At 35.7% G+C, this 27,133-nt stretch overlaps 4 protein-coding genes across 6 annotated transcripts; 3 read left to right on the top strand and 1 right to left on the bottom strand.

The window, feature by feature from the left end:
- Positions 1-1,112: 1,112 nt before the first annotated feature.
- Positions 1,113-2,711, top strand: LOC113064766 (gamma-crystallin S). Of its 2 annotated transcripts, none has more exons than XM_026235678.1 (3): positions 1,113-1,218; positions 2,005-2,247; positions 2,322-2,711. In XM_026235678.1, the coding sequence occupies exons 1-3, from the start codon at positions 1,210-1,212 to the stop codon at positions 2,592-2,594; spliced, it is 525 nt and encodes a 174-aa protein (XP_026091463.1). In that variant the 5' UTR covers positions 1,113-1,209; the 3' UTR covers positions 2,595-2,711. The 2 variants fall into 2 exon arrangements, with proteins under 2 accessions (XP_026091463.1, XP_026091462.1); XM_026235677.1 differs by having other exon boundaries at positions 1,140-1,230.
- A 5,917-nt stretch (positions 2,712-8,628) lies between these two features.
- Positions 8,629-10,716, top strand: LOC113064763 (SLAM family member 9-like). The gene is made up of 4 exons (XM_026235673.1): positions 8,629-8,801; positions 9,462-9,776; positions 9,934-10,242; positions 10,320-10,716. Exons 1-4 carry the CDS (start codon positions 8,759-8,761, stop codon positions 10,439-10,441), a joined length of 789 nt encoding a protein of 262 aa, XP_026091458.1. The 5' UTR covers positions 8,629-8,758; the 3' UTR covers positions 10,442-10,716.
- Positions 10,717-11,561: 845 nt separating this feature from the next.
- Positions 11,562-14,643, bottom strand: LOC113064762 (natural killer cell receptor 2B4-like). Its single transcript, XM_026235672.1, has 4 exons — positions 14,436-14,643; positions 14,041-14,355; positions 12,278-12,571; positions 11,562-12,148 (listed from the first exon to the last, which is right to left on the bottom strand). Exons 1-4 carry the CDS (start codon positions 14,476-14,478, stop codon positions 11,982-11,984), a joined length of 819 nt encoding a protein of 272 aa, XP_026091457.1. The 5' UTR covers positions 14,479-14,643; the 3' UTR covers positions 11,562-11,981.
- A 1,437-nt stretch (positions 14,644-16,080) lies between these two features.
- On the top strand, positions 16,081-18,864 carry mettl21a (methyltransferase 21A, HSPA lysine). Of its 2 annotated transcripts, XM_026235674.1 has the most exons (4): positions 16,081-16,305; positions 16,473-16,625; positions 16,768-16,879; positions 16,958-17,355. In XM_026235674.1, the coding sequence occupies exons 2-4, from the start codon at positions 16,479-16,481 to the stop codon at positions 17,353-17,355; spliced, it is 657 nt and encodes a 218-aa protein (XP_026091459.1). In that variant the 5' UTR covers positions 16,081-16,305; positions 16,473-16,478. The 2 variants fall into 2 exon arrangements, with proteins under 2 accessions (XP_026091459.1, XP_026091460.1); XM_026235675.1 differs by lacking the exon at positions 16,081-16,305 and having other exon boundaries at positions 16,479-16,625; positions 16,958-18,864.
- The last annotated feature ends 8,269 nt before the right edge of the window (positions 18,865-27,133 follow it).

Genomic DNA, 27,133 nt, shown 5'->3' with positions numbered 1-27,133 from the left:
CGTTATTGTGGCTAATTGTTATCATTTCTGGCGCTAAAGTGTTATTTTGAAGAAAAGATGAACGCTGCACCCTAGTGGTCATACTTAAACAAAATTTGATTAAGAAAGTAGGTATGCAGACATGTCAATTATCTATTATGTTGGAATTGTACTTGGTTTTGTGGTATTGTACCAATAACAAAAGCAAAAACTACACTTTTACCACAAAGAATGACATTTCATTATTACTTTTAGCACTTACATTTAAAAAAAGAGAAGCAATTAGCTCTGTGCTATTATGTATTTTTTTCCTCAGCTCCTGTGGAATTATGGGATAGCGAAGTGTCACACACTTAGAATCTGAACAGATGCAGCATATTAACATTAATGTAAATTTATGCAGAATTAATCCCAGATCCTAATTACTTTCCTCGCTAGCTAGCATATTTAGCTCGAAATAACTTGTTTTTAAAACTCTTACCAGTTTCTTGTTCATTCCAAGCACTGTTTTTGTTTTCTGTGCACACTTTTAGCTATCTACTAAAGGTTTTATGCTCAAATTTTATATTTATATTTACTACACAAGTCTCTAAAAGCATTTACTAAATTCGCTAGCTGTAGTAAGCATTTTTTTTGTTAGTCGTAAAGAATATGTATTACACGAGTATTAAGCAAATAATTAAGAAATATTTTCTTTTTGTGTGTTTTTGGATGGAAGTAGTTCACACTGAAGCCATATAAGCTCATCTGATCCCTGATATTTGGCAGAGATTTTTGCTTGCAGCCAGGAATGGCACTTTTGTGTGTATCTGAGCGCGCGCGTTTTATACATTTGCAAGTGTATGCACATGTTTATGTGTTTATTAGGCTATTGTGTAGTCTGGAATTTCAATTCTTTGCACACAGGATGTCTGTTATCCACTTCTATTGACCAATAATTTTTAATACAAGTGCGTGTGGAGTTGTGTGTGTACCTACCAACACAGCTGAATAATCACACATCTAAACAGGCCCACGCGCACGATGCCGTCTCTATATCCCATAATCCACCGGTCTTTTTCTAAAAAGCACTGACTCAATTTTTGGATCTGGTTTTCATGACAAAGCGAATGTCCTCTTTACAGAGGAATGTCTGGGTATAAAAGAGCCGGAGTGGGACAGTCCTGAACCAGCACAGCTCTGCAACCCTACCCCTTCCACAGGCGCCGCTGCCAGCCGAACCTCTGCAGAATGGGCCGGGTGAGTACGAAGGTGACCAGGACACTCTGCTCCGATTATTGATCATTTATTAACTGCCATTTGTGACTGATTAGTGATAGACAACAGAGCCATTTTGAAATGGTTGGACATACAAGATTGTGTTTAACTTTTTTAATTCAATTGCAATTAAATTATATATATACATATATATATATATATATATATATATATATATATATATATATATATATATATATATATATATATATATATATATATATGGGCGAAAGGAGGAGCTGGGGATGGAGAAGGGTAATTTACTACTAAGCAAAGTGATAGGCTGCTTAATAAAACTGAATGGCCCTGAATACTGAATATATATATGTGTGTGTGTATATATATATATAGTTTATATATTGTATGTTTTTTATAACAGCATTGTAAAAATTATTTTTATTTGTAATTTTATATTTAATTTATATACACTTATATAAGATATACATTTATTTATTTTTCCATTTTAATTTTTGTACAAAAAAATAATTGTATAAATGTTTTATTAAGTTTTGTGTGTGTGTGTATGTGTGTGTGTGTGTGTGTGTGTGTGTGTGTGTGTGTATATATATATATATATATATATATATATATATATATATATATTTATATATTTATATATAAAATTCAAAAATTATAATTGTATTAAAATAATTTTTAGATATTATATTTTTAAATAATAATATTTAATAGACCTGTAACGTAACCAGAGGTAGTTTATTAAAATAATATCTTAGGGTGAAATAAAATTACACTGTCACCTTCGTGCAGATCATTTTCTACGAGGACAAGAACTTCCAGGGCCGTCGGTATGAGTGCGACAGCGACTGTTCGGACTTCCATGCCTACCTGAACCGGTGTAACTCCATCCGTGTGGAGAGCGGGGCCTGGGTGATCTACGAGAGGCCCAACTTCATGGGCTACCAGTATGTTCTGACTCGAGGCGAGTATCCGGATTACCAACGCTGGATGGGTCTGAACGACCGCCTCTGCTCCTGCAAGATGATCCACTTTGTAAGTCACCCACATGGATACAAAATCCTATGTTGTGTGTATTTGATGTTCAATGGGTGTTCTGTCCTCTCCAGGTAAGTGGCTCTGAATACAAGATCCAACTCTATGACAAGGGAGATTTCACGGGCCAGGTGTATGAGACCACTGAGGATTGTCCATCCGTGGTAGATCGCTTTCGGACACGTGAAGTCCACTCCTGTAAAGTGCTGGACGGGATCTGGATCTTCTACGAGCATCCAAACTACAGGGGGCGCCAGTACCTACTGGAGAAGGGGGAGTACCGTAAGCCCGTGGACTGGGGCGCCGTCTGCCCCACGGTTCAGTCCTTCAAACGCCTGATGGAGTGATGTTTGGCCTGTAAATCCATCCATCTGCAGCCCTCCTTTACCTCCAAACCGCCCAACCACAACAGCACTGACACACCTGTGCCGAATCAATAAACGTGTGGTTGCAAATTAATTAAACCGTTGCATCTTTTTGCAAATGTGTTATCACTAGGCCTTTTGACTTTGGAAACTACATATTTCCTATACAGAATATCTCATAACTGAATAAAACAGACAGATATACAAAAAAATAAAATAAAACTACACTAGTATTAATCTTACTCCCTCAGTGGTTACCTTTTCTTAGACTCTCAGATCAAATAAACAATAGCAGACTTTTATATAGCACAACTTTATTAGGAAAAAGACAGAAGTTTATCAATATTTATAAACATTATTACACAGAAATGTTTTGGAAAATTAAATTGTGTTTACTTTTAGCCTTTGTTCAGTTCTTCTTGATCTAATATCATAGACCACTATGGCAAGAGTAGCCACGCCCACCGCAGCAGAGATGACCAATCGAATCACAGCTTCAGGGAAATCGCAACAGTGGACGTGTTGTTAGGAAAGAGACAGAAGAAAATGTTAAATGTTCAGATAAAAAACTAGTGTTAGAAGCGCACTGCTAGAGATGTACTGTACCTGGACACTGCTGACAGAGTTCAGTGCTGTTGAGAGGTTTAGTTCGATTGCTGATGGGATTGTTCAACACACAGCTGTAGGAATCATCCAGAGACTCGATCTCCAGAGGTCGAAAAACTCGGCTAGATAGATTACGATGATGAAGGAAAGAAATAATTAAATCAATAAAGAATTTTTTGCTGTAGTTCAATGTGTACCAGTAACCATTTGTCGTGGCCAAATGGTTACAGAGTTGGTCTTGTAACCCAAAGGTCATGGGTTTGAGCCGTGGTACCTTCAGAGATTGACGTCACGACACGTCCTTTCCTTTCATTCATTAAACCGGCATGTTCTCTCATTTAATGGTTGAAGCGAGAATGGCCACAGGGTATGCACACATCAATATTATTGTGTGTGGAACAACAATAATTAGCCTACTGTATATGCATATGTAAGAGGTAGGTTTAGGTTTGGGGGTAGGTGTAGTAGACGTTAATAAAACACTATCGTATAGGTAGCAAAAATAATGTATTGTTACAAGTGGCCGTAGCTGTATCCCTTCTAGCCACACCCTTTTTCAGAACGTGACTTGCGCCATCTTGTGTCTCACATCATTGTGTCTAGTAGGGATGCACGATAATATCGGCACAACATCGGTATCGGCCGATAAAAGCTTAAAATGACCATCATCGGTATCGGCCGATATGAATATTTCTGCCGATGAGCCAAACCGATATTCTCCAAGTGAAATAATTGACCTGTTTTTTAGATGTGAATGTCTGTCTACATTTGTAAAATAATACATTTATGGTAGAATCAGTACAGAAGAGATACATGGATTTCTCTTCAGTAAAATTAAAGTTTAAATATATCAGGCGAAAAATTTGTATATATATCGATATCGGTATCGGCATCGGCCAAAATTATTTTGAAATTTCGGCATATCGAATATCGGCCAAAATCCAATATCGTGCATCCCTAGTGTCTATCATAGTAGAAATGATCTCAGAAAAATGATGCTGTAATGTTGTGTCAGGATTGGACCTGTTCTGTCATGTGTTTCAGTTCCTGTTTTGCCTTATTGGGTCTGTTTCCTGTTCTTGTTTAGTTGTTATATGATTATAAGTTGATTTCCCACACCTGTCTGTCCCTCATTATCCTGTCTTCATAAGCCCCAGTCTCAGTTTGTGGTTATCGGGTCTACAGTATGTGTTGCTTTAGTGCCTGTTGTGATGATTCCCAGTGTTTCCTTGATTATAGACTGCTAAATGTTCCTTTGTGCCCCCGTTGTTCTTCCTGAACAGCATAACGTGGCATTTTGCATATTATAATGGAACATTTTCAATGGACATTTAAAAAAAAAAAGAAGTACATTTCCTTCGGTTACAGTAGGCCTGTGTAGCAACTCAGTAAACAAGAATTGTTTAGACAAAAATATAGTGTCATTACATACAGCCAGAACACACACCCGGAGCAGTGGGCAGCCATTTATGCTGCGGCACGTGGGGAGCAGTTGGGGTTTAGTGTCTTGCTCAAGCGCACTTTAGTTAGTGGTGGGCGATACTGCAAAATTTGTTATCGATCCGATACCAAATACATATAGGGTCAGTATTGCCGATACCGATACGATACTTTTTACTTAAAAAAATCTTTAAACAAAAAAACTTTTGTGTAGGGGAGTGCAGTAGGTCTACGTCATAATTTCTGAGGTGAATGAATGATCAATTATTTAGGCAATATTTTTTATTAATATATTGAAGTCCACAAAATTATTAGTTATTAGTTACCGTAGAATGAATTCTTTACAGCCTTTTAAATAAGATAAAAAAAGAAAGAATAAAAAGGAGTAGCAAAGTGGGCCAGGATGTGAAAGCAGCATTTGCTCAGGATTGTAGAGGTATAATGAACGTAGATGAGAGATATTTAAATTAAAATATCGATTAAATTACAATTGTATCGATCCGATACCAATACCAGTGTTGGCATCCATGCTCTTGATGTTTAGATCGATCCGCCCACCCCTAACTTCTGTCGTGGTATTGCTGGCCCGAGACTCAGAAACACACACCTTAGGGTTAGGAGTCAAAATCTCTAACCACTAGGCCACGACTTCCCCCTTTTTTTTTTTTTTTTTTTTTTTAAATAAAGATAAAGATAAAAAAAATACAAATTATATGCATATTCACATTTAGGCTAGTTGTTGACAGTAAAACAGATTGTGGTTGGTTTAATAATTTCCGACCAAAAGAAATTTGTATTAGGCTTTGCCTCCTTTTATCATTTTTCTATCTAAGACAAAATAAGTTTGAGAACACAGTCAGGGGGGGTTTCCGGGTCAGGAAGGGTTTTTGTCATCACATGGCTTAAAATAAAATTTATCAGTATTTCAGTATGTTCAGTGTGTGAATCTCCCTCCATCTCTGATACCGTCTCCGTTCCACCTGTCTGAGGACCACACATACCTGGAGAACATTCAAGAAACCATTCCCAGTGGTTAAGGTACTTTAGTCAGTTTTGTGCTCAGAAATGCTGCTCTTAATTATTTCTTGACACAGCTATGCAGAACCATTTTTGCTTGTTTGCTTGTTAGTTTTCTGCTTTTTGACTCAATAATTCAATTTTTAAACCCAGTATTGATTATTTTGAATGCAAATTAAGTGTCTGTTCATATATTTGTAGCAATAATGGCAACTAATAATAATTAACAGTCATTATTATTAATTATGATTATCCTCTTAAAAAATTACAACAATCCTTTTAATTTTAAGTAAAAATTTTTACTAAAGTTAAAGTTGCGGTAGGGAACTTTTGACGCTCTAGCGGTTAATAAACAGAACTGCTTGCGTCTTGCGGAAGAACATCGTAGCCGGAACTACTTCTCTCTGTTTATGTATATGAAGAATCACAAAGGGTTACTCCGCCGCGGTACCCCCGAAGCAATCTAAAATAGTCCGAATATAAACACTTATTATAGGTTCACCCTAGTGATTCAGGACAAGCTAAAAACATGGTTTGGAAAATGGATTCATGGTGTACTCGCTTATTATATACATTTTTCTACATTTTGAACACAAACAAAGTTACGGCTGCAGCTCTGATTGGTTAGTTTTTACCGGGAGCAGATGTATTTCTGCAAATGGCAATAGGACACTGGGAGGAGCCAGAGGAGCTTGATTTTTTCACAGATTATCTGTCTCATATTCTACTGTCAGGACAGGACAGGTTTAACAAATATGTAAAAAATATTTTTACAAAAGTTACCTACTGCAGCTTTAATGGGTTTTTATAGGAAAATAACAATTTTCATTTAATTGGTCAACTATTCCATATTGGACTCTTCCAATATTATTTTGTTTTTATTTTAATTGCATTTTTATAAAAAAAAAATAATACAGCAAGAATTAAAAGGCATAAAACTTACCCACTAACAGCCAAATGTTAAAAAAATTATGTGTAAGCCATTTTCTTCCCTCTTGGATGACCAACCTTTTGGCCGTTTTCTGTGAAAATGATTCAATTCTTGATAATATAATAAACGAGGTGTAGATGTGCAGAAACAGAACTGAGCACAACTGCAGTAAATTCTAAGTATAGGAATAGCCTACACACATGAAGTCAGGGCCATCGCTGAGGTTTCTGGTGCCCAGCTGTATTAGTGTTAACCAATGAAACGTGTTAACTCTACTTTCAGGACTTCTCATTTCACTCTCACTGGACTATTTCTTTTGATATTTCACCATCATTTCCTCTTACAGCATTCACAGCAAAACCACCCACAATGTGTTACAGTCATGAACTTTGAGATGGACCGCCTTTACTTGTGCAAGATGATCCTCCTTGTTGTACACGTGTGTGTGTGTGTGTGTGTGTTAGCCACAGTTTCCATTCTGTAATATTAACATTTCTGTGCTCTTTTGCCTTGTGATGTAACATGTAAAATTACATACATCATATTTCCAAGCTTCATTATGTGCAAAAGCTAGATAAACTGAAGACGAACAAAGCTTTTTAAAATTTTCATTTTGGGGTAGAGTATCCCTTTAAGATGCCAGAAATAGGGGAAGAGAGGTTCAATAAATATGCAAATAAGGTAGTATTATGTCCATAATACTTCCTTATTTGTATATTTATTTTACATTTGTAACATATTGAAAACCTTATATATTCTATTTTTTTAAATACTTGTTAAGTGTCTTGTTAATGCATTTTTAATGCCACAGAACATTGCAAAACTCACACATGCAAGCCAACAAGTATACAACACCACCATTACATACTCAGCACTTCACTCAAACACATATAACACCACAAACATTGAGTAAACAACATTCTCTATACCACACACACACAAACAAAAAAGCATATTAAAAAAGGATGTTGATGCTTACTGTTATTTGTTATAGAATGTTTACTATTGTTCAGTGATCTATATTTTTGCTCATTTTCAAAAATGCTTTAAGAGATTAAGTTGTATTTGCAGAAAAAAAAGATGAGGAAGAAAATAAATTAAGTTGTTTATTATTCACCAGTTGTCTGTCATGTATTACGCTCACTGTAATGTGTAACTAATTTTAAGTATTAAGCAGCAGTACCTAAGTATTTTAAAATACAAAAACTTAAAATAATGAATCTAAATAATGGGGTAAACAAGACTTTTATTAATAATAACTTTAATTTATTAGTAAAATCTACTATTTTAGCAAAAATGCCCATTGGCATACTCAAATATTTAAGGGGGGGGGGGGGGGGTGAAATGCTATTTCATGCATACTGAGTTTTTTACACTGTTAAAGAGTTGGATTCCCATGATAAACATGGACAAAGTTTCAAAAAGGGTCACGATCGTGTGATGGAACCACAGGCGGTGAGTAAAACTGCTTAAAATATCTCTGCCTCCTTGTTAGTGCGTCCGCCTCCCATCGGAGACCCGGGTTCGAGCCCCACTCGGAGCGAGTCGTTGCTGCTGCTGCTCTCGTTCAGTTTCAGCCTCGGGATCTGATTCTGGGTCAAAAATAAACGGCTGAATCTGACTGTAAGCCATGGTTTGTTTTGGATGATGTTTTTTTCCCTCACGGTAATGTCACAGCTTCAACATGCTCTCAACGCAAAAGCCTACTGGCGCTCGTGATTCTTTAGCTCCGCCCACACGTCACGCCTCCAGCCGGTCGTGTTTTTCCGGGAAAAATCGGTACAGACTATCTTTCTCTTATAAATATAATAAAACTAAAGACTTTTTGGAGTTATGAAGGATGCAGTACTACTATACTATATTATATACTGTATATATACACACACACACTGAATAAAAATATTAGAAGCGTTCAAATAGTATGGAATGGGGTTTTTTGCTTTTCGAACATTTGTGTGATGTTTTGCATGTGTTTTGTGACGGGACTGTTAATGATAGGATTCAAACTCGGGACAGCTGAAATGCAATGGCTCGTGACTATTGAGGATCAGACGTTTAACCACATAAAGGACAACTGGAGTAGTTCTTTACACTGGCAGACAGCAGAGTTCCTTCAGTAGACTTCCTCCATTCTCTCATACTGCTGGAAGAAATGTTCTGTGTACTTATTTTCTTCTGTTTTTGGCGTCCAGTTGGTGAGTTAAACATGGTTTTTTTTATGGTTTCAGGTTGAGTAAAGTCAGATTAACTAAAATTCTGTCATTTATTCACCCTCATGTTGTTCCAAACCTGTTCAATTCTCTTCTATGGAGAAATGTGTGTATGTGTGTGTGTGTCTGTGTGTGTGTGTGTGTGTGTGTGTACTGGTATATATTGTTTATGAGCACACTTCCTGTGTCCTCATAAAACGAAAGACTTAACAAACAGACAAAACAGTGTTTTATGAAATTTTAAAATTACCAGTAGTTTTCTGTAAGGGGTGGGTTTAGCTGTAGGGCAAAAGAAAATCCAGATTGTACAGTATAAAAACCATTACGCCTATGGGGATACAAGTATTTGTGTGTGTGTGTGTGTGTGTGTGTGTGCTTGTGTGTGTGTGTGTGTGTGTGTGTGTGTGTGAAAGCAATGCATGCCAGCGAGGTCCAGTGCTGTATTGGATCCCTTTAACTTTTATTGTTAGGCTTCAAAATACATCTTGTGTTCCACAGATGAAAGAAAGTCAAGCAGGTGTTGAAACAACATATTTTTATATTAATGTTAGTAAAAAGAGGTGAGACCAGGAAGTCATAGACTCCCTATTGTTCAAAATAGACTATTGTTCCTTTAATTTAGCTATTGTGGTTTGCTTGGTTCAGATACAGAGGGAATGAAGATGTCAGTGATGGAGGGAGATTCTGTCACTCTACACACTGATGCTACTGACATCCCCAGGAAACACATACGTTACATACAGTGGAGGTTTGGACCTGAGAAAGCACTTGTAGTCATTCAGTTTAATAAGGAGGCGCCTGATGTCAATTATTTCAATACTGAGAGATTCAGAGGCAGACTACAGATCGACAGTCAGACTGGATCTCTGACCATCAGGAACAGCAGAACCACAGACTCTGGACTCTATCAACTACAGATGATAAAATACAGACCGTTTTATTTCAATGTTACTGTCTATGGTGAGTGTTTTAATTCAATGTACATATTTATGAAGATTTATGCATTCTCTCTTGAAAGCTTGAGATAAACTCAAACCAAATTTCTTAAAATGCTAAAAATAAGTGTCAATAATAATAATAATAATAATTATCTTGTCTTATTTTTTATATTTTCCAGCTCGTCTTCCCATTCCTGTCATCACCAGAGACTCTTCAAACTGTTCATCCTCATCATCCTCATCCTCATCCTCAGAGCAGAATTGTTCATTGGTGTGTTCAGTGGTGAATGTGGGTCATGTGACTCTCTCCTGGTACAAAGGAAACAGTTTATTGTCCAGCATCAGTGTGTCTGATCTCAACATCAGTCTCTCTCTACCTCTGGAGATCGAGTGTCTGGATGATTCCTACAGCTGTGTGTTAAACAATCCCATCAGCAACCAGACTCAACATCTGGACATCGCTCAACCCAGATGTCACACATCTGCAGGTACCTCAAGATGTTGTTTGTGAGTTTGTCATTACTTTGGTGCAGGTTTTCAATAAAACCTCTTTTTCTGTCCTCAGACTCTGTTCACTGTTGTGGTTTCACTGAAGCTGTGATTCGATTGGTCATCTCTGCTGTGGTGGGCGTGGCTACTGTTGCCGTAGTGGTTTATGACATCAGATCTAGAAGAGCTATGAATTAAAGTCATAAAAAACCTGGAAACAGAGAATTTAACAATTACTGGACAGGATATTAATACAACCTTGATCAAATTTGAATGTACATAGTTTCTGCTGTAAAATAAATATGCTATAAATAAATTCAGTGTTGTTGTCCTTGAGTGGAGTAAAACTTACAGGCAAGTCATGGTGAATTTTAGGTGGTGAGAATCTGAATCAAAATGATCCTTATCCAATAATATAGGATTATTTTCCCGCCAAATGTATTGCAGTCACAGATCGAAAAATAATGCGCATCAATAAAATATTTAAAAACACATGTAAAATAATAACGCACAAAACCAAAAAACAAATACAATTTTTTTTAAATAACAAACAGCGCAGTCATGAATTACACAATTCTGAAACATGAATTCAACATTTTCCAAATCGCAAACAAAATCAGGTTTCCTGCTCATATGTTATTTTTTTTTGTGTGTTTGTGGTCTTTTCCCCTTTGCTCTTGTTTCCACGTTCTGCGCTTGCGTTTCTAAAAGTTGCAGTTTGAGTTTCATGTAAATCAGGGGAGGCTTCAGCGTCACCATTGGCCGCAAGTTCTAGATTGACAGCTGCGCCTCTAGCCAATCAGTCCAAATGAAACAAAAGAGTTGTTCGTTTTGAATGATGTGTGTAATGTAGAGAACTGTCTGTTTTACTATAGCAAGCGGAGTAAAAAAAAAAAAAAAAAAAAAAACAGAATGCTTGCATTTTTACAGACTTGGTCTAAAGATTATTTACATAAGTGAATGGTTTCAATGAGCGGGCCTTATCTACCACTTTTAGTGTCTAAGCAATTAATGGAATATAAGCAATGTCAGGGCGATATTATTGCTTGTCATTTGGAGGCAAAATTGCCTCTGTGGCAAATTTGGATTCATAAGAGAAGCAAACATATAATCATCCTGACTCCAAAACAGTGGAAGGACGCTCTCCTGTAATTTCACTAGATCCTGTCTGACTGTCCATCTGTAGTCTGTCTCTGAACATCTGATCAAAATGATATGTCATTTCAGTAAACCAGCTGACTAGAGAGTACTATTATTGTATGCTGGTATTTAATCAAATATGACCATCTTTTCCAGAAGACACAACTCAATATTTACATTCAGTTTAAAAATTTTATTATTTTGTCATTAATTGTTAAAAGGAATACTTTGGGCACTGTACAAATTAAGTTCAGCTGACAGCATTTGTGACAGTGTAGTCTACAAAAAAAAAAAAAAAAAAACTAATAGAGATTCTTTATATGTAGTTGCATTAGCATTTGTGCATATAAATTGAAACCTTCAGCAATCTACAAACAACCTTCAGTTTCTGATGCTCGGTTCAAATTGATTCCATTCAGTCCAGACATTCTTTAAACTCATGCTTTGATTTCAAGTCTTTGAAGCAGTGAAATATGCAAAGCAATATTCTATATATATATGAAAAAAGAAACCACACAAGTACACACATCTTGCAGGGCTACTGCTCTTTTTCATGTTTTGTTTCCATGACTTCTGACAAGAACTGACTCAAAGGAAGTCAAATACTGTTTTGTCCTTCAAATACTGATTGTGATGTTCTCGGTTTCTTTTCCTCTTTTCTGGATCTGATGTCATACACCACTACAGCAACAGTAGCCACGCCCACCACAGCAGAGATGACCAATCGAATCACAGCTTCAGTGAGACCACAACAGTGAACAGAGTCTGAGGACAGAAAAAGAGGCTTTATTGAAAACCTGCACCTGCATAATGACAAACTCAACATTTGAACAGAAAGAAATGTATTTGTGGTGAGTTTTCCATAAATGTTCATTAATATCACAAGTGCTATACCTGTACATGGCTGACAGAGTTCAGTGCGGTTGAGACGTACAGTCTGGTTGCTGATGGGATTGTTTAACACACAGCTGTATGAATCATCCAGACACTCGATCTCCAGAGGTAGAGAGAGACTGATGTTGAGATCAGACACACTGATGCTGGACAATAAACTGTTTCCTTTGTACCAGGAGAGAGTCACATGACCCACATTCACCACTGAACACAACAATGAACAATTCTGCTGCGAGGATGATGATGACGAAGAACATGCAGAGTGTCTGGTGATAACAGGAATAGGAAGACGAGCTGGAAAACATGAGAGAATAAGGTAAATATAGATTAAGTTCATTTAAAGCCCTATCAACGTCAGACGTCACGCCCATGGACCGTTGGTTAAACGTCAGATGCATATGCCAAACTAAACTGGCAACACTTCAGGAATGTCAAAGTCATCATCAGATTGGTTGAATTCTACAGGATTTCCGCAAGACGTGCATATCACGTTCTTTACATAGACGGTAAAAGAAATGGACACAGCGACCCCATTGGAACTCAATTGAGACAAGTGAAGCCCATTTTTAGCTATGTTTAGCACTTCCGTTTCTGACGCGCAGACTCAAACGAAGCTTGACGAGTCGAGTGGTTATGACGCAATCGTTAGCCTATTTTTACAAAAACTTTTTCTACAAGGCCATTATGTAACATAGAAGGTAATGGAGCCCTTTATACATTGTTGTGTATCTTTAGAAATAAATAATGAACAAACGGAGTCTTTAAACGCCTCAGATGTAAAGTTATTCGCTGTCAAAGTGACACCAAATTGAATGGGAGTCAATGGGAATGCTAACGCAAGTGAAGTTCTGCTACAAGATGGCGGCCGACTTCAACTTCCGGTCGACTTCCTTGCCGCCTTGTTCTTTAACATTCCAACTGGAAACAAAATACTGTGGCGCCAAACCCCCTCACGAAAGAAGAAAACTACAAACAACAAACGCTTATCAGGACCAACTTAACTCTGGATTTCCAACAGTATGTGAAATGTTTAAAGTTCACGGCATAGAATCGTTAAAATTATCAAGAGTTTTATACAGTGATCTGTTGTTGTGGCGACATTTCCACTTCCCAAAATGTGATGATGAAAGAAACAAATTGTGATTGGTTGTTGGACATGTCAGTCAAACCGCTTTATGGGCGGGCCTTGGCCAAAGAAAGCTGCGAGACTTAGGTAAAAGGTGCCTTTGATGTTATTTTCAACTAAACATCAAAAAACCGTGGCGTTTCTTTCCATTTGCTTTTTTGCATGCATATTTTGGTCTGATCTTTGATGCAGTCGCGCGCAACAGTGCAAAGTTGATTCTGTGCTTACTTGATCTAATATTTTATGAGAATCGCAATTAATGCATGTCTTTTTTCAGGAAAATCACGATACACGATTTCATCACAGTTCTTTGTCATGTTGGTTATACTATTTAGAAAATTGACTGAGCAGTACAGCCAAACCAGTTTCTCTATTTTACAAACAAAGCCTTACAAGGTAACAAAATATAAAAGAAAAAAGAAAAACATATATTTAGGCCAAAGTGGGTGAAGATATAAATCTTTGGCATTTTTTTTTATCTTTGTTTTTCAAAAATAAGAACAAAGACACACATCCCAAATACACATACTATAGAAATAAAACAAAAACATCATTTGAACATATTGAAATATGTAAGAGATTTTAATTAATTTATTAAAACACGACTTTATAGGGTACATACGATTCACTCACTCACCATAGACAGTAACATTGAATAATTCTCCTGAGAATTCACTGATCAGATGATAAAGTCCAGAGTCTGTCGATCTGATGTTCCTGATGGTCAGGGATCCAGTCTGATTGTCAATCTGCAGTCTGTCTCCGAATCTCTCAACATAATAATATCTAATATTTTTCATCTCAATACGCTGAAGGAATCTAGCTATGCGAGTATTTTCAGGTCCTACCCACATCCATTCTGTATTACGGAAATAATATATTGGTTCTTTAGTAACTTCACTGTGTAGAGTTACAGAATCTCCCTCCGTCACTGACACAATCTTCTCTCCATCTGTATAAAATACACCGAGACAAGATGAAACAACAATTAACTAAACCTGTCGTGACGCCGTAAAAACGTGTTGAACTTACCGACCAGATGCCACAAACAGAAGAAAATGAATGTGTGAAACATTTTTTCAACACTACCAGATAAGAACACTCCACAGATCTGAAAAGCCACAACAGGAACGTATCATTAATATGCTAAAAAATAAAATCTACAGATGCTTTCAATATCTTAAAACTGCAGAAACTGTCTTTTCTGTCTGAGAACTTCTTCAGTCTTCAGCTGAATGTCTGTTCCTCAAACTCAAGTCACATGTTACAATCTAATGTCATCACAACTAAATTATGTAGAAATCAGGGTAAGATTACTCCTGTTAACAACTATTTCTTTATTAATTTGTGCATCTGCATATTAGGCTACATTGAAATGCTTGGGTCGTGAGTGGTGTATACATTCTTCATCTGCCATTATAGACCTCTTTGGTTGATATATCCTCTACTTTGTTTCACATGAAAAGTCAAATGTGTGGTTCACATTAGCTGAAAGGCACTGAGCTCATGCAATTAAGGAAGTGATCTTGACACAGTTATTTCTGCTGATTTTCTGTGTTGCTACATTCAGGATTGTTTTTTAACCTTCTGCATCATGGACCCGACTGAGATCGCTTTGGCACATTCGCGTCAGTAAAATATTTTTCCCCCATGCTTCTTGTTTTATACTTAATTTTTTTTTTTTACTTTGGGTTCTAATCTGCCATTTTATGTCCGTCTAAGTATCATGTGACAACCCCACATGGAAATAAACATATATGTTTTAATATAGGTTTTGATAAAGGTTTTTAATATATGTGACATATATAAATTGGCCGTTTTCCTATATTATATATGCACATATGTGTACATATATATGTGCATACGTGTGCATATATGCATGTATATATGCACCTATATGTTCACCTATATGTTTACCTATATATTAGTTCAATTATCAAAATCCATAGATGTTATGCAACATAAGTAAAATCCCAAAATGTAGAATTTTACAATCAAATAGTACAAGACAAAATGTAAAAACGACAAACCATTTTGTTATATACATTTCCAGTTCTTTTCCACTATCTTCAAGAAAGAATTGACTTGGTAAATGTTTTAGGAAAACGTGTAGACATCATAGCTTTTCATCTCCTTTCACTTAATTGCTATAGTTAAATTCCATAACATGCCAATTACATGTGATACCAATTTCACCTGTTCGCACATACATAAGTTCTTGCATGATTTTTTTTAGTTAGTTCTTAGTTATTACATTGATAACAGAAAATATGAGCTAGGCAACATGTATGACAGTTGCCAAAGTGATATATGAGCTACAAAATGACCAGATCCTTCATGAGCTATATAGGAGACATATGTTTTATGTATAGGGCTTATATGTGGATATAAAGAAGCAATACAGGAGACCTATATGGCCTGTATATGCACATATATGCACCTCAATTTTGCCTATATGTGGCTATATATGCACATATATTCTTCATATAGGTTCTAGAGTATACTCCTCACAGAAAAATAAAAAAGGGGTGTGCCAAATACTGCATTCTTGTATTTAACAGTGACTACATACTTTTCTTTTCTTTTCTCCTGTTGTTGTTTTTTTCTTCTTCTTCTTCTTTTCTCCATTCAGAGAACCAAAATAAGAGTTTGATCATCTTGGTGTATTTCTTCATGATCACCACTAGCAGTTCCACGCCTGAACATCAGATGGCGCCGGTGAGTCGCGACTGACAGCAGTAAAAACAGACGAACGACAGATCGCTGGCTGAGTGCACCACGCTGAATTCTCTCTCTCTATCAGATCTTTCTTGACGGTTTCACATTTTTCTTTGTTTTGCAATAAAATTACGTTTAAACTTTACAGAATAAGGAACTGTTAACTTGTTGGACTTCAAAATAGGTATGTACTATAAGTCTACTTCATGCAACATGACATAAAAAAAGGTATCCGATATGACTTTTATTCTATAATTAACTTATCTTTTATGATTAAAGTACTGAAAAAGACTTAACGCAATAATATTTCATTCCTCTTATGTGTTTTGGACTTTTCATGCATTTTAACAGTTCAAGATGGCTTTGGTGCCCTATGATGAGAATCTAGTGCCTGCGCTGTCGAAACTGCACCAGACTTCAGCTGAATTTCATCTGGCCAATCACAGGATCAGACTCAGCCAGGACTGGAACCGATTGGGTGTCGCTGCTGTGGTCTGGGACGCAGTAAGTTCAGGTTCATCATCTGCACTTAGAGGGTTAAAAACTGCACTAGAGGAAAAAAGGCTGTAGGTTTGAATCCCGCATGACCGCAGTGTACTTTTTTCAGTCATCATAAATGAATAATCCAGCCTTGTTTTATTTCTAGGCAGTAGTGCTCTGCATGTTCCTGGAGATGGGAAAGGTGGATCTGAAAGGAAAGAGAGTTATTGAGCTTGGAGCCGGCACAGGTTTGGTGGGCATTGTAGCTGCTCTTCTTGGTAAGAATGAATACTTTGCCTGAAAAATGCTTTTTTTTCCCCTGAATTGATTTAGTCAGCAATACTTAATTCTTGCAGGAGCCAATGTGACAATTACAGACCGAGAGCCTGCATTGGAGTTTCTGGCTGCGAATGTGCGTGAAAACATTCCTCCCAGCCAGCAGGGGGCGGTACAGGTGTCTGAACTCACCTGGGGTGAGAATCTCCATCTATATCCCACAGGCAGCTTCGATTTGATCCTGGGAGCCGACATTGTTTACCTGGAGGAGACGTTTCCCGCCCTCCTGCAGACTCTTGAACACCTGAGCTCGGAGAACACGGTGGTGGTGTTGTCCTGTCGGATTCGTTACGAGCGCGACGAGCGCTTCCTCGTGGAGCTACGACAGAGGTTCTCTGTGCAAGAGGTCCATTATGACTCTCAAAGGGACATTCACGTCTACAGAGCGGTGAAGAACACTGCAAACACTGAACTGTAAGAGCTGGATGGAGCTTCCTGTTTGTAATTCACAGCATTTTAAATACTGTCAGTAGAGGTGCAGTTGTTGGTGTAGAGCAGTGGTCGGCCACTGGCCTGCCAGGAATAATATCTGGCCCATGCCCGCAGTCAGGTTATTTTAAAAGCGTAAGTATTGGAACAGTAAAGACAGAAATGTTCTGTTTGCTGTGGAATCAAGAAATCTGTACATATGATTAAAAGATGAATATGAGACAAAACTACAGAATGTCACATTTTATTATGGGTGATTCAACACAAAGATGTTTCACCAGCTAGGAAGATCAGCACTTTTCGAGATTCATCTCAGCGTCTGATTGCCTCTTGGGTCTTTCTAAGTGTTCAGCTGTGTCCGGTTAGGGTTAGGGCATTAATTCTTCAGATATTAAAAGCAGAGAATATGTCTTATCGGTTATATCCATTGCTTCTGCAGTGTAAGTCTTACATTCGACGATGACACACACAAACCTGGATGAAGACGAGGAAGCTGACTCTGAAAGAAAAGCAAGCAATTTGGATGCTAGAAGAAAAGAGGAAGTCAATTAGAACTATAGGAAAAACAAAGGGCATGAAGAAATCAAGAGTTTGGGAACTACAGGCAACATCAGCAACCAACGATGACTTGATCGGGTAAGAAAACACGAAACACAAAAGCTGTGAAAATAAGCCCTGAAGTACATGTCTGTAAAATCTCCAACAACCTCCAGAAAGCTGGGATGATGCTCTGTCAGTCCATAGTCCACAGGAGAATTTGACACACAATTACAGAAGCTACACAGCAAGATGCAAAACTGATCAGCGCCAAAAATAAAAAGGCAAGATTCTTCACAATTGTGAGCCAGTAGAGTTTTGGAACGGAGGTATAAAATCACCTATATTCAAGAAAATGCCACCAAACTCTTTAGAAAACAATTCATATTGGATCAGGACAGTGACCCCAAACACCCTGCCAGTTCAGTCAAAGACTTTACCAGAGCAAAGAAATGTAAAGTCTTATTGCCCAAATCAATCTCCAGATTTAAATCTGATTGTACATTAATTTCACCATGTGAAGAGGAGACTAAAGACAGAAGAGCACTCCCCAAAACAAGCAACAGTTGGAACTGGCTGCATTAAAGTCAGGAGAAAAGCATTTCAAAGCATAAGACCAAGAGTCTGGTGAAGTCTGTGGGTTTTTGGGATCTGCAACTAAATATTAGCTTTTAATCTTTTACATCTGCCTTAAATTCAACTGTTCCAATACTTCTAGCTACTCTCATCATATAGTGGGGTGAACTATATTTTTATTTGGTAAAACATGTACGTGTCAAAAGACCTAATAATAAAATGTGACGTTCTGTAGTTTTGTCGCATATTCATCTGTTAACTGTCACCGTCCCGTATACGGGACGCCTAAATTTACTTCAATATATTACAATTATATCCTAATCTAATCATGACAAACTATATATCGTTGGAAAGGTCTAAGACTCCTAAATATATATTTGACCACGTTTTGTTGTTAAAAATGATGAAGGAACAGTAAAAGATTAATTTATAAAAAGAGTGCACCTCAAAACATATACATCATAACAGGAGTTCTGAGCTTTGTCACAAAAAATCTACTCCGCTTCCTTTTTCCCTATCACATGTTTTAGTAATCATCATAAATTATATATCATTTGAAAGCTTATATACTCCAAATTCATCATAGACATAATATTGAGAGAGAAATTGATACATTTGTGACAAAAAAAATGCATCCAAAAAATTCAATGGAGTTTCAATGGCCCCCGGTGGCTTTTTGTGGTATAACGCCTAAACAAAATTGCATATGAACCTACATTTTTTTTATATCAACTTCAAATTTGGAACACAACTTATTTAGACATATGGCTTTAATTTTATAGCAATTTTGGATTAAAACATATTTTATAAAATATTTATTTTATACAAAATATAATAAAAATAAAATAATAAATGTATTTACAGTAAATTTAAACTTCTATAACTTTTTTATGCTTTCATTTTTTGAAATGATTTCACTTCTGCAATAATCTGCAGATTGTCTTCTTTAAAAAGAGACCAACCTTTGGTCTGTATTCAAAAGCGTTTATGAATTACAACAATTTAAGTGTGAATAGTGTACTTTCACGTCTATGTTCAAAAATGGGGGTGACAGTTCATATTTCTATCTTTTAATCAAATTTCTTGACTCCACAGCAGAGAAAGCTATTTTGTCTTTACGGTTACAGTTCACATACTTTTTCCTGCAATCTGCAATGTTTGTGAACAAGTGAACTCTCAACAGTCATTTGTTTTGTCATTTAAGGATGTAGAAGGCCAAACCCCGGATTGATGTTAGCCACGCTTTTGATGCATTAAACCCCAGATACTTATCATCAAAATGACCCTTATCTTGGATAAACAGGTCTCGGGTTTGATAACTGATAACCCACATCCTGTCAAACCAATCAAAACCCCCAGCAAAGACTCCGTGTTTAGGCTCGGAGACATTTCAAAGAATTTTTAATATAAGAATTGTCTTTTTATGTTTCTGACGTATTACTGTGCACTTAAAACTTGTAAGTGCTATGATTCACCATTGTGTCACAGAATATTGATGTGTTTTTCTTGATAAACAAGTCATCACTGGGCCAAAAGCGGCATGAACCGGCATGACATCGTCCCTGATGCCACTAGAATGTCGTTAAAGCACATCACCTGTTAAAAGCAACACACAAAGAAGGATGCTGCATTAGACCACATCAAATTTATGTGAGTGTGTGTGTGTGTGTGTGTGTACTTGTTTGCAGTGGAAGTCCGCTTTGTGGCAGATGAGACGGATAGTTCCACCTGAGCACAGTCAATAAAGAAGACACTATGATATTTGTTGAGCTTTTAACAGGCTTTTAAACCCTTGTTGTCTGCGGTTAAATGATTTCTGAAGATCCGCCGATATGGCAAAAAACATTCTTTGAAGTTTCCTTCAGGCCGCAAATTTGAAATATTTAGTAAATTGTCATAATTGCCTTTTGCTCAAAGCACTGCCACAGATTAACCGCGTCACACATTTTTAAAATCCACTTCCAAAGACGTTTGTAAACAGGCTAAAAACAGCACGCATGGCCTTTTTTTTTTTTTTTTTTATTGTGATTGCAAACAATACAAAGATGACATCAATTATATACAACTTTGTGTAGAGTACACAATATGTATCAACAATATGTCATCTGAATATACAAAACAAACATACAATTTAACAATTGCTAACATGAAAAATAAAAAAAAAGAACATGAGGGTAAGATATTGATTTATATTTCAAGTAGAGTATACAAATTAAAGTCATTACAAATTGAAGTTGTTTTTCTAGCTTTCTTATTTACAGAGGATGAAATAGTATTAAGATACATTTTAAATTCTTTCCGAAAAACAAGAAAAATTGGTTTGTTGTTGGTGAATTTACATTTATGGATATAGAATTTGCCAAGAAAATAAATTAAATTTATAACAAAACAAGATTTGTTGTTATTTGAATCAGAATCAAAGTGTCCAAAAATAATATCTTTAAAAGTAACAGATATGTCTTTTTGGATATTATTTTTAATAAATGTTTCTACATCTTTCCATAGATGTTCAGCATAGGAACATGTCCAAAATAAGTGAAAAACAGTTTCTGTGTGAACTTGGCAGAATGAGCATCTTGTCTCAATATTGTTTTTATATTTAATCATAAAATAATTAACAGGGTAAAATTTATTTAGTATTTTAAATGATACTTCTTTCACTTTATTGGTGAGAAAATATTTTTGTTGTAAAGACCAAATCTTTTTCCACTTTAAATTTTTAAATAAATTATTCCAGTAAGAGATTGCAGGAGATAGTGAGATAATATCTTCAGTAAAAAGGGATCTAACTTTCTTATTTCTATCTTTTTTTCCTGAAAAACATATTTGACCTATTGCAGTGTCTACTGGCTCAGGGAAAGCAATGTTTATTGTAGTAGATTGTTTGTAGTTTTTAAAAAGCATACAAATTCCTGATGGTATTGCTCCCATAACTATTGCAAATTCTTTGGGAGTAACTGGCATGTTGTATTCTGAAAGAAATTCTGCATAATTCATTAGTAATCCTTTGTCATTAAATAACTGACAAACTAAAAGTAATCCATTATTAAACCACCGATCAAAAAATAAAGTTCTATTTTTGTATAAAATATTCTGGTTGTTCCAAATAAAGAATTTATGGGGAGTGAAATTATGTTTATATATTAAAGCCCATGCCAAAAGAACCTGTTGGTGGAAATTTGAAAGTTTGATAGGAATTTTTGATAAGCTATAGTTGCACATCAATAAAAATTTTATACCTCCAATATATGAAAAAGTTTGTTGAGGGAAAATATTCCAGATAGAGTCTTGATTTTTCAAAAATCGATGAAGCCAATTTATTTTGAAAGTATAATTTAAGGAACTAAAATCAATAAAGTTTAAACCACCTTTGTCGTAAGAATTTAAAATTACAGATTTCTTCATATAATGGCATTTATTTTTCCAGACAAAATCTGTTAGAGCTCTATCAATCAATTTACATGTAGGCTTATCTACATATAGAGATTGTGCGGCATAAGAGAGGCGTGAAAGTCCCTCAGCCTTAGTGAGCAAAACTCTTCCTTTAATAGATAGATCCCTTTGAAGCCAGCAATTAAGTTTTTTCTTAGTTTTTTCAATAATCGGATTAAAGTTTGTTGTACATCTATTTTTTTCTTTAGTTATTTCTATACCAAGATATTTAACAGTGCTTTTAACAGCTATGCCACATATTAAAGAGAGATTACAATTTTTAATGGGAAATAATACGCATTTATCAATATTGAGATTTAAACCAGAAACTTTAGAAAATGACTGAAGGATATTTAAGGCTACTGGGATTTGAGAGGAATCTTCCAAAAACAATGCTGTGTCGTCAGCTAACTGACTAATGATTAATTCTGCATTTCCAACAGTGATTCCTTTCAGGTTACTGTTTTTAATATGTAAATTGAGAAATTGCACTGCAATTAAAAACAGATAAGGAGACACTGGGCATCCTTGACGAACACCACGATTTAGAGAAAACCTGGGAGAGGTGCCGTTTTTCAGTTTAATTGAACTATTTCCATTTACATATAACATTTTAACCATCTTACAAAAATAATCACCAAAACCAATTTTTTGAAGTGCTTGAAATAAAAAACCATGTTCCAAAGTATCAAATGCTTTATAATAATCTAAAAAAAAGATAAAGCTGTCATTAGAAATTAAATCAGAATAATCTAAAATATCTAATATTAATCTTATATTATTAGATATATGTCTATTTGGCATAAAGCCAGATTGTGTTTCATCGATAATAGAAGGTAACACTCCCTTTAATCTTTTAGCCAGTACTAAAGCAATTATTTTATAATCATTGTTTAACAATGTTATTGGACGCCAATTATCTAATAAAGTAATATTTTTACTTGGCTTGGGAATTAAAGTGATCAGCCCTTGGCATAATGTGGGTGGAAGAAACGATTTATTTATGCTTTCCTTAAATACGTTTAACAAAAAAGGGGCTATGTTTTTACTGAACATATGATAGAATTCTGATGTTAGACCGTCTGTACCAGGGGACTTATTCGTTTTTAAAGATTTAATTGCTTCCTCGATTTCTTTTAAGTTAATGGGAGAATCACAAATGGTTTGATCAGTGTTACTTAATTGATTAATGGAAAATAATGACTCAAAAAAATCATGAGCATGTTGTTTGTTAAATTTAGAGGTGTACAAATCGTGATAGAATTTAGCACAAAAATTTGCAATGGCCTTTTGGTCTTCACAGAGAGATCCATTGATTAGTAGCTTTCCAATCAAATTTGTTTTCATTTGTTGTTTTTCTAGTCTAAAAAAATATGAAGAGTTTTGCTCACCTTCCTCGATCCATCTTTTTCGTGATCTTACAAATGCTCCCTGAGCCTTTTCTTTATAAAAGTCATCTAGAACATTTTGATGCTGAACAAGCTCAACTTTTTCAGCATCAGACAGAACCATTTTAGATAGAAGATTTGAGATTTTATATATTATAATGTTCTCTTCATTTTTTTTCTTTTTAGCCAATTTGCTACTAAAAGTACGCAAGTATTTACCAATTTCATGTTTCATCAATTCCCAATTACTACAAAAATTGTTTTCCTCATTAGCTTTTTCAAAATATTTAGTGATTATGAAATTAATTTTATCCTTTACTTCATTATACTTAAGCAATGAAATATTCAACTTCCAATATGAGGTAGTTCTATGTAAATTAGCAGTATTTGATAGAGGAATGCGTATAGAGATGCATTTGTGATCAGAAAGTGGTGATGGAATAATATCAGAAGATACATTGTTTAAATCTCTAGAGATAAGCCACATATCGATACGTGATTGGTTTGAGAAGGAATTATTGTTCCACGTAAATAGTTTTTGAGAAGGATGAGTTTCTCTCCAACTGTCAAGTAAAGAAAATCGCTGCATAAACCTCTTTAAGTACAAACTAGAATTATCAGGAGACTTTGGAGGCCATCTGTCTAAGACGTTATCCAAAGCTACATTAAAATCCCCTCCAAAAACTAAATAAGAATTTGGATATTTGGTTAGCAAATTTAACACATGTTCTTCCACTTGATCAATAAGTTTTTCATTATTTTTTTGTTGATTAAACCCATAAATATTAACAATAATAATGGTTACATTCGAAATTTCCAATACAAGACAAATATAATGTCCACCAGGATCACAATTAGAACATACAATCTTCCCATCAAAACGGTTTTTAAGAATACAGACACCAGCTGAGTTACTTGTTCCATGAGCCATCCATAAATCAGATCCCCACTGAGATCTCCAGAAATTACAATCCTCTTTGGTTGAGTGGCATTCTTGCAAAAAACAAAAGTCAGACTTAAATTGTTTAAGAAACAAAAAAATTGCTTTCCTTTTTATAATGTTTCTTAACCCTCTAGTGTTGAAAGAAATTATAGATAGAGACATAAAGGAAAAAAGAAAGGTCTACAATAGAAGTAGAGTATATTGGTCTCTGAAAATGTGTTAACACACGTAAAATGATGAGAACAGCAAACTCTATATTAATACAAATAAAGTAGTGCAATTCAGAATTTAGACATCAACATCTAAAGAACTTGAGTAGTCTTTTGTCTTATAATTTCAGATTTCTCATTTATGTAGTGTAAATACAGCCAATATAATAATAAAACCATCAATGTTGTTGGCTTAGTTTTTTTTTTTTTTTTCTCCTCCACAAGGAGAAATATAAAAACATATTCCTGAGATTAGATTGCCTTCTAAGTTATAAAAGAAAAAACAAAAACAAAACAAATCTCCAGAGTATCTTTTTCTCAAAATTATATAAGTAATTATAACTTAGAATGGTAGTAATTATAATAAATACCTTCAAAATACCAACTAAAAATAAAATATATATATTTGGACTTTGCCTTCTTTTAAGGGAAAAAATAAATTAAACCTAAGGGCAAAAATCTCTAAATTAAATAGCCTCTCATTAACCCACGGTTTCGGCACAAAGTGAAACAAGTTTCATGTATATCAGGTCAGCTAAATGAAGTTTCAGGCTGGAGGGAATATTTCAATTCCTTCTACAAACGCCCTACCTCCAATAAAGTAAGACGCTTATTATTTTGTCTTGCTTTTTCCACTGCCGGCCATAATTTGTTTCTCCTCTCTTTATCTGCAGGAGATAAGTCCTCAGATATTTTCAGGCCGTTTTCCCTGAGAAAAGTAGACTCCTTTGCTGCACGCCACACAGCGTCGCGATAAAATCGGGAGGCAAATTGAACAATAACTCCTCGAGTTTTGTTCGGCTGCTTGCGACCAAGTCGGTGTACAATATCAATGGCGTTCGGAAGTTTGTCTCTGTCCTCTGGCAGGAGTCGCTGACACAACTGGATCACCTGTAGTCGAACATCTTCTCTCTCCTTCTCGGGGACTCCGTAAATTCTTAAATTCCAACGTCGCGAATAACTTTCCAGATGTTCTAGTCTTCTCTCCTGCTCAGAGGTAGTCTGCTCCATTTTGCCCATCTTGGACTCCACTGCACCGCACTTGGTTTTCAGACAGTTAACCTCTTCGCTCATAAATTCGATTGCTTGTTTGACACTTGTGATTTGCTTGGTGTTTTCATTTATTACCTCCTTCATGTTGGTAATCGCGCGTGTGTTTTCTCCTATGATTTTCTCCAGGGAATCAGATCGAGTGTTTATTAACTGAGAAAGTGCTCCAAGTTGAGAGAGCACGTCAGCAATCTCAGATTGATTAGTCTTCCGTTGTTTGGCGGCAGGAGATTTGCATGGCGTGTCTAAAAGTGAAGGAAATTCCTCCTCGCACAACATGAACTCGTCAGAAATTGCATCTACCTGTAAATCTGTCTTGACGTAATCATGCAGGTTTTCTGTCGCAAGATTATTAGAGGCTTGCAGCGCTTCATAATTAGTTTTGATTGCAGGACTAGTGGTAGCCTGTGAAGCGTTCTTTGTTTTCCTTTTTTCGGACTTGCCCATTGTGTCACTCTTTACTAGAAGAACATTTATTTATAAATTGCTATTTGAAGCTATTTGAAAGTAATTTAGACTTATTCTGACAGCACTAAAAGTAAATTTCACCATTTGAGTTTGCAGAGCACATCAACTCACATGTTTCTAGAGCGCCATCTTGAACCGCCCCCCAGCACGCATGGCCTTTTACTGTTTCCGGCTGTTTTCTGTGACGTCACATCTTAATTGCAGGAGCCGTTCAGTGACATCAGTAGACTTTGTTCTGATTGGTCAAAAAACGAAAGTCATCCTGGAATTGAGACTTGCTTATCGCAAAATTAGCATCATAATTACAGTAAACGCCTGCCTTGAATGCATGGGTGTGACCTTTCACTCCTATATGATAAAAATATTTCGTGAATTATCTAATCTGTCATATTTTACAAGCCTTTGACATTGGAAAAACCCGATAGTTATCATATGTTATCTTCTATGTTATATTTCTTGAGTCCTTTTATTAGAAAAAATGCAATATTGTCGGTTACAGCCAGTTGGATTTCAACCCATGATCAAATATAATATATAATAATAATAGAGAGACATATATTTTAAAAGTTTTTATAAAATGATAAAATACAGCAGGTTTTCCAATCCAATGGCATGATAAAATGTCACTAATTTATATAAGTTGTCGATTTCATATATTTATATTCACATGCTGTGATTTGAACGAAAACATACACGTTTTTTTTTTTTTTTTTTGGAAGAAAAAGCTACTCCGCTAAATATAACCATCAGTGGGGGTAGCTAAGCAGATTGCATGAAAACGTATGAATAAGATTGTACGAATTTATACGAATTAGCCACTGGCTTCCCAAAACGTAAAATAGTTATGTATTCCCATGAGATAGTGTTTTTTTTTATTTTTTTTTTATGAAGTCGATAGAGTCATCTAAAGAATTGGTTCAAACCAACTATTTGTGTCATTGGCAATGTTGTCATGCATTAAACGTTTAAATATCAACCTATAAATAATCTTAAATTCGTTTTCCTGTGACAGTTTTTGCCTTGAGTGCACTTTAAACCACTCTGAATTAATCAAATGAAATCCTCTTAATATCCAGTTTTATATTTCCAAGGAGCTCTTTCGATACCAAAAACCGAATTTCCCTGCAGCTCCCTCCAGTTATCCAACAGTTGTTCTTCCCTCTG

Source organism: Carassius auratus, chromosome 47, assembly GCF_003368295.1.
Source record: "Carassius auratus strain Wakin chromosome 47, ASM336829v1, whole genome shotgun sequence".
NCBI lineage: Eukaryota > Metazoa > Chordata > Actinopteri > Cypriniformes > Cyprinidae > Carassius > Carassius auratus.
This window is presented reverse-complemented; position numbering and strand designations above follow the sequence as displayed.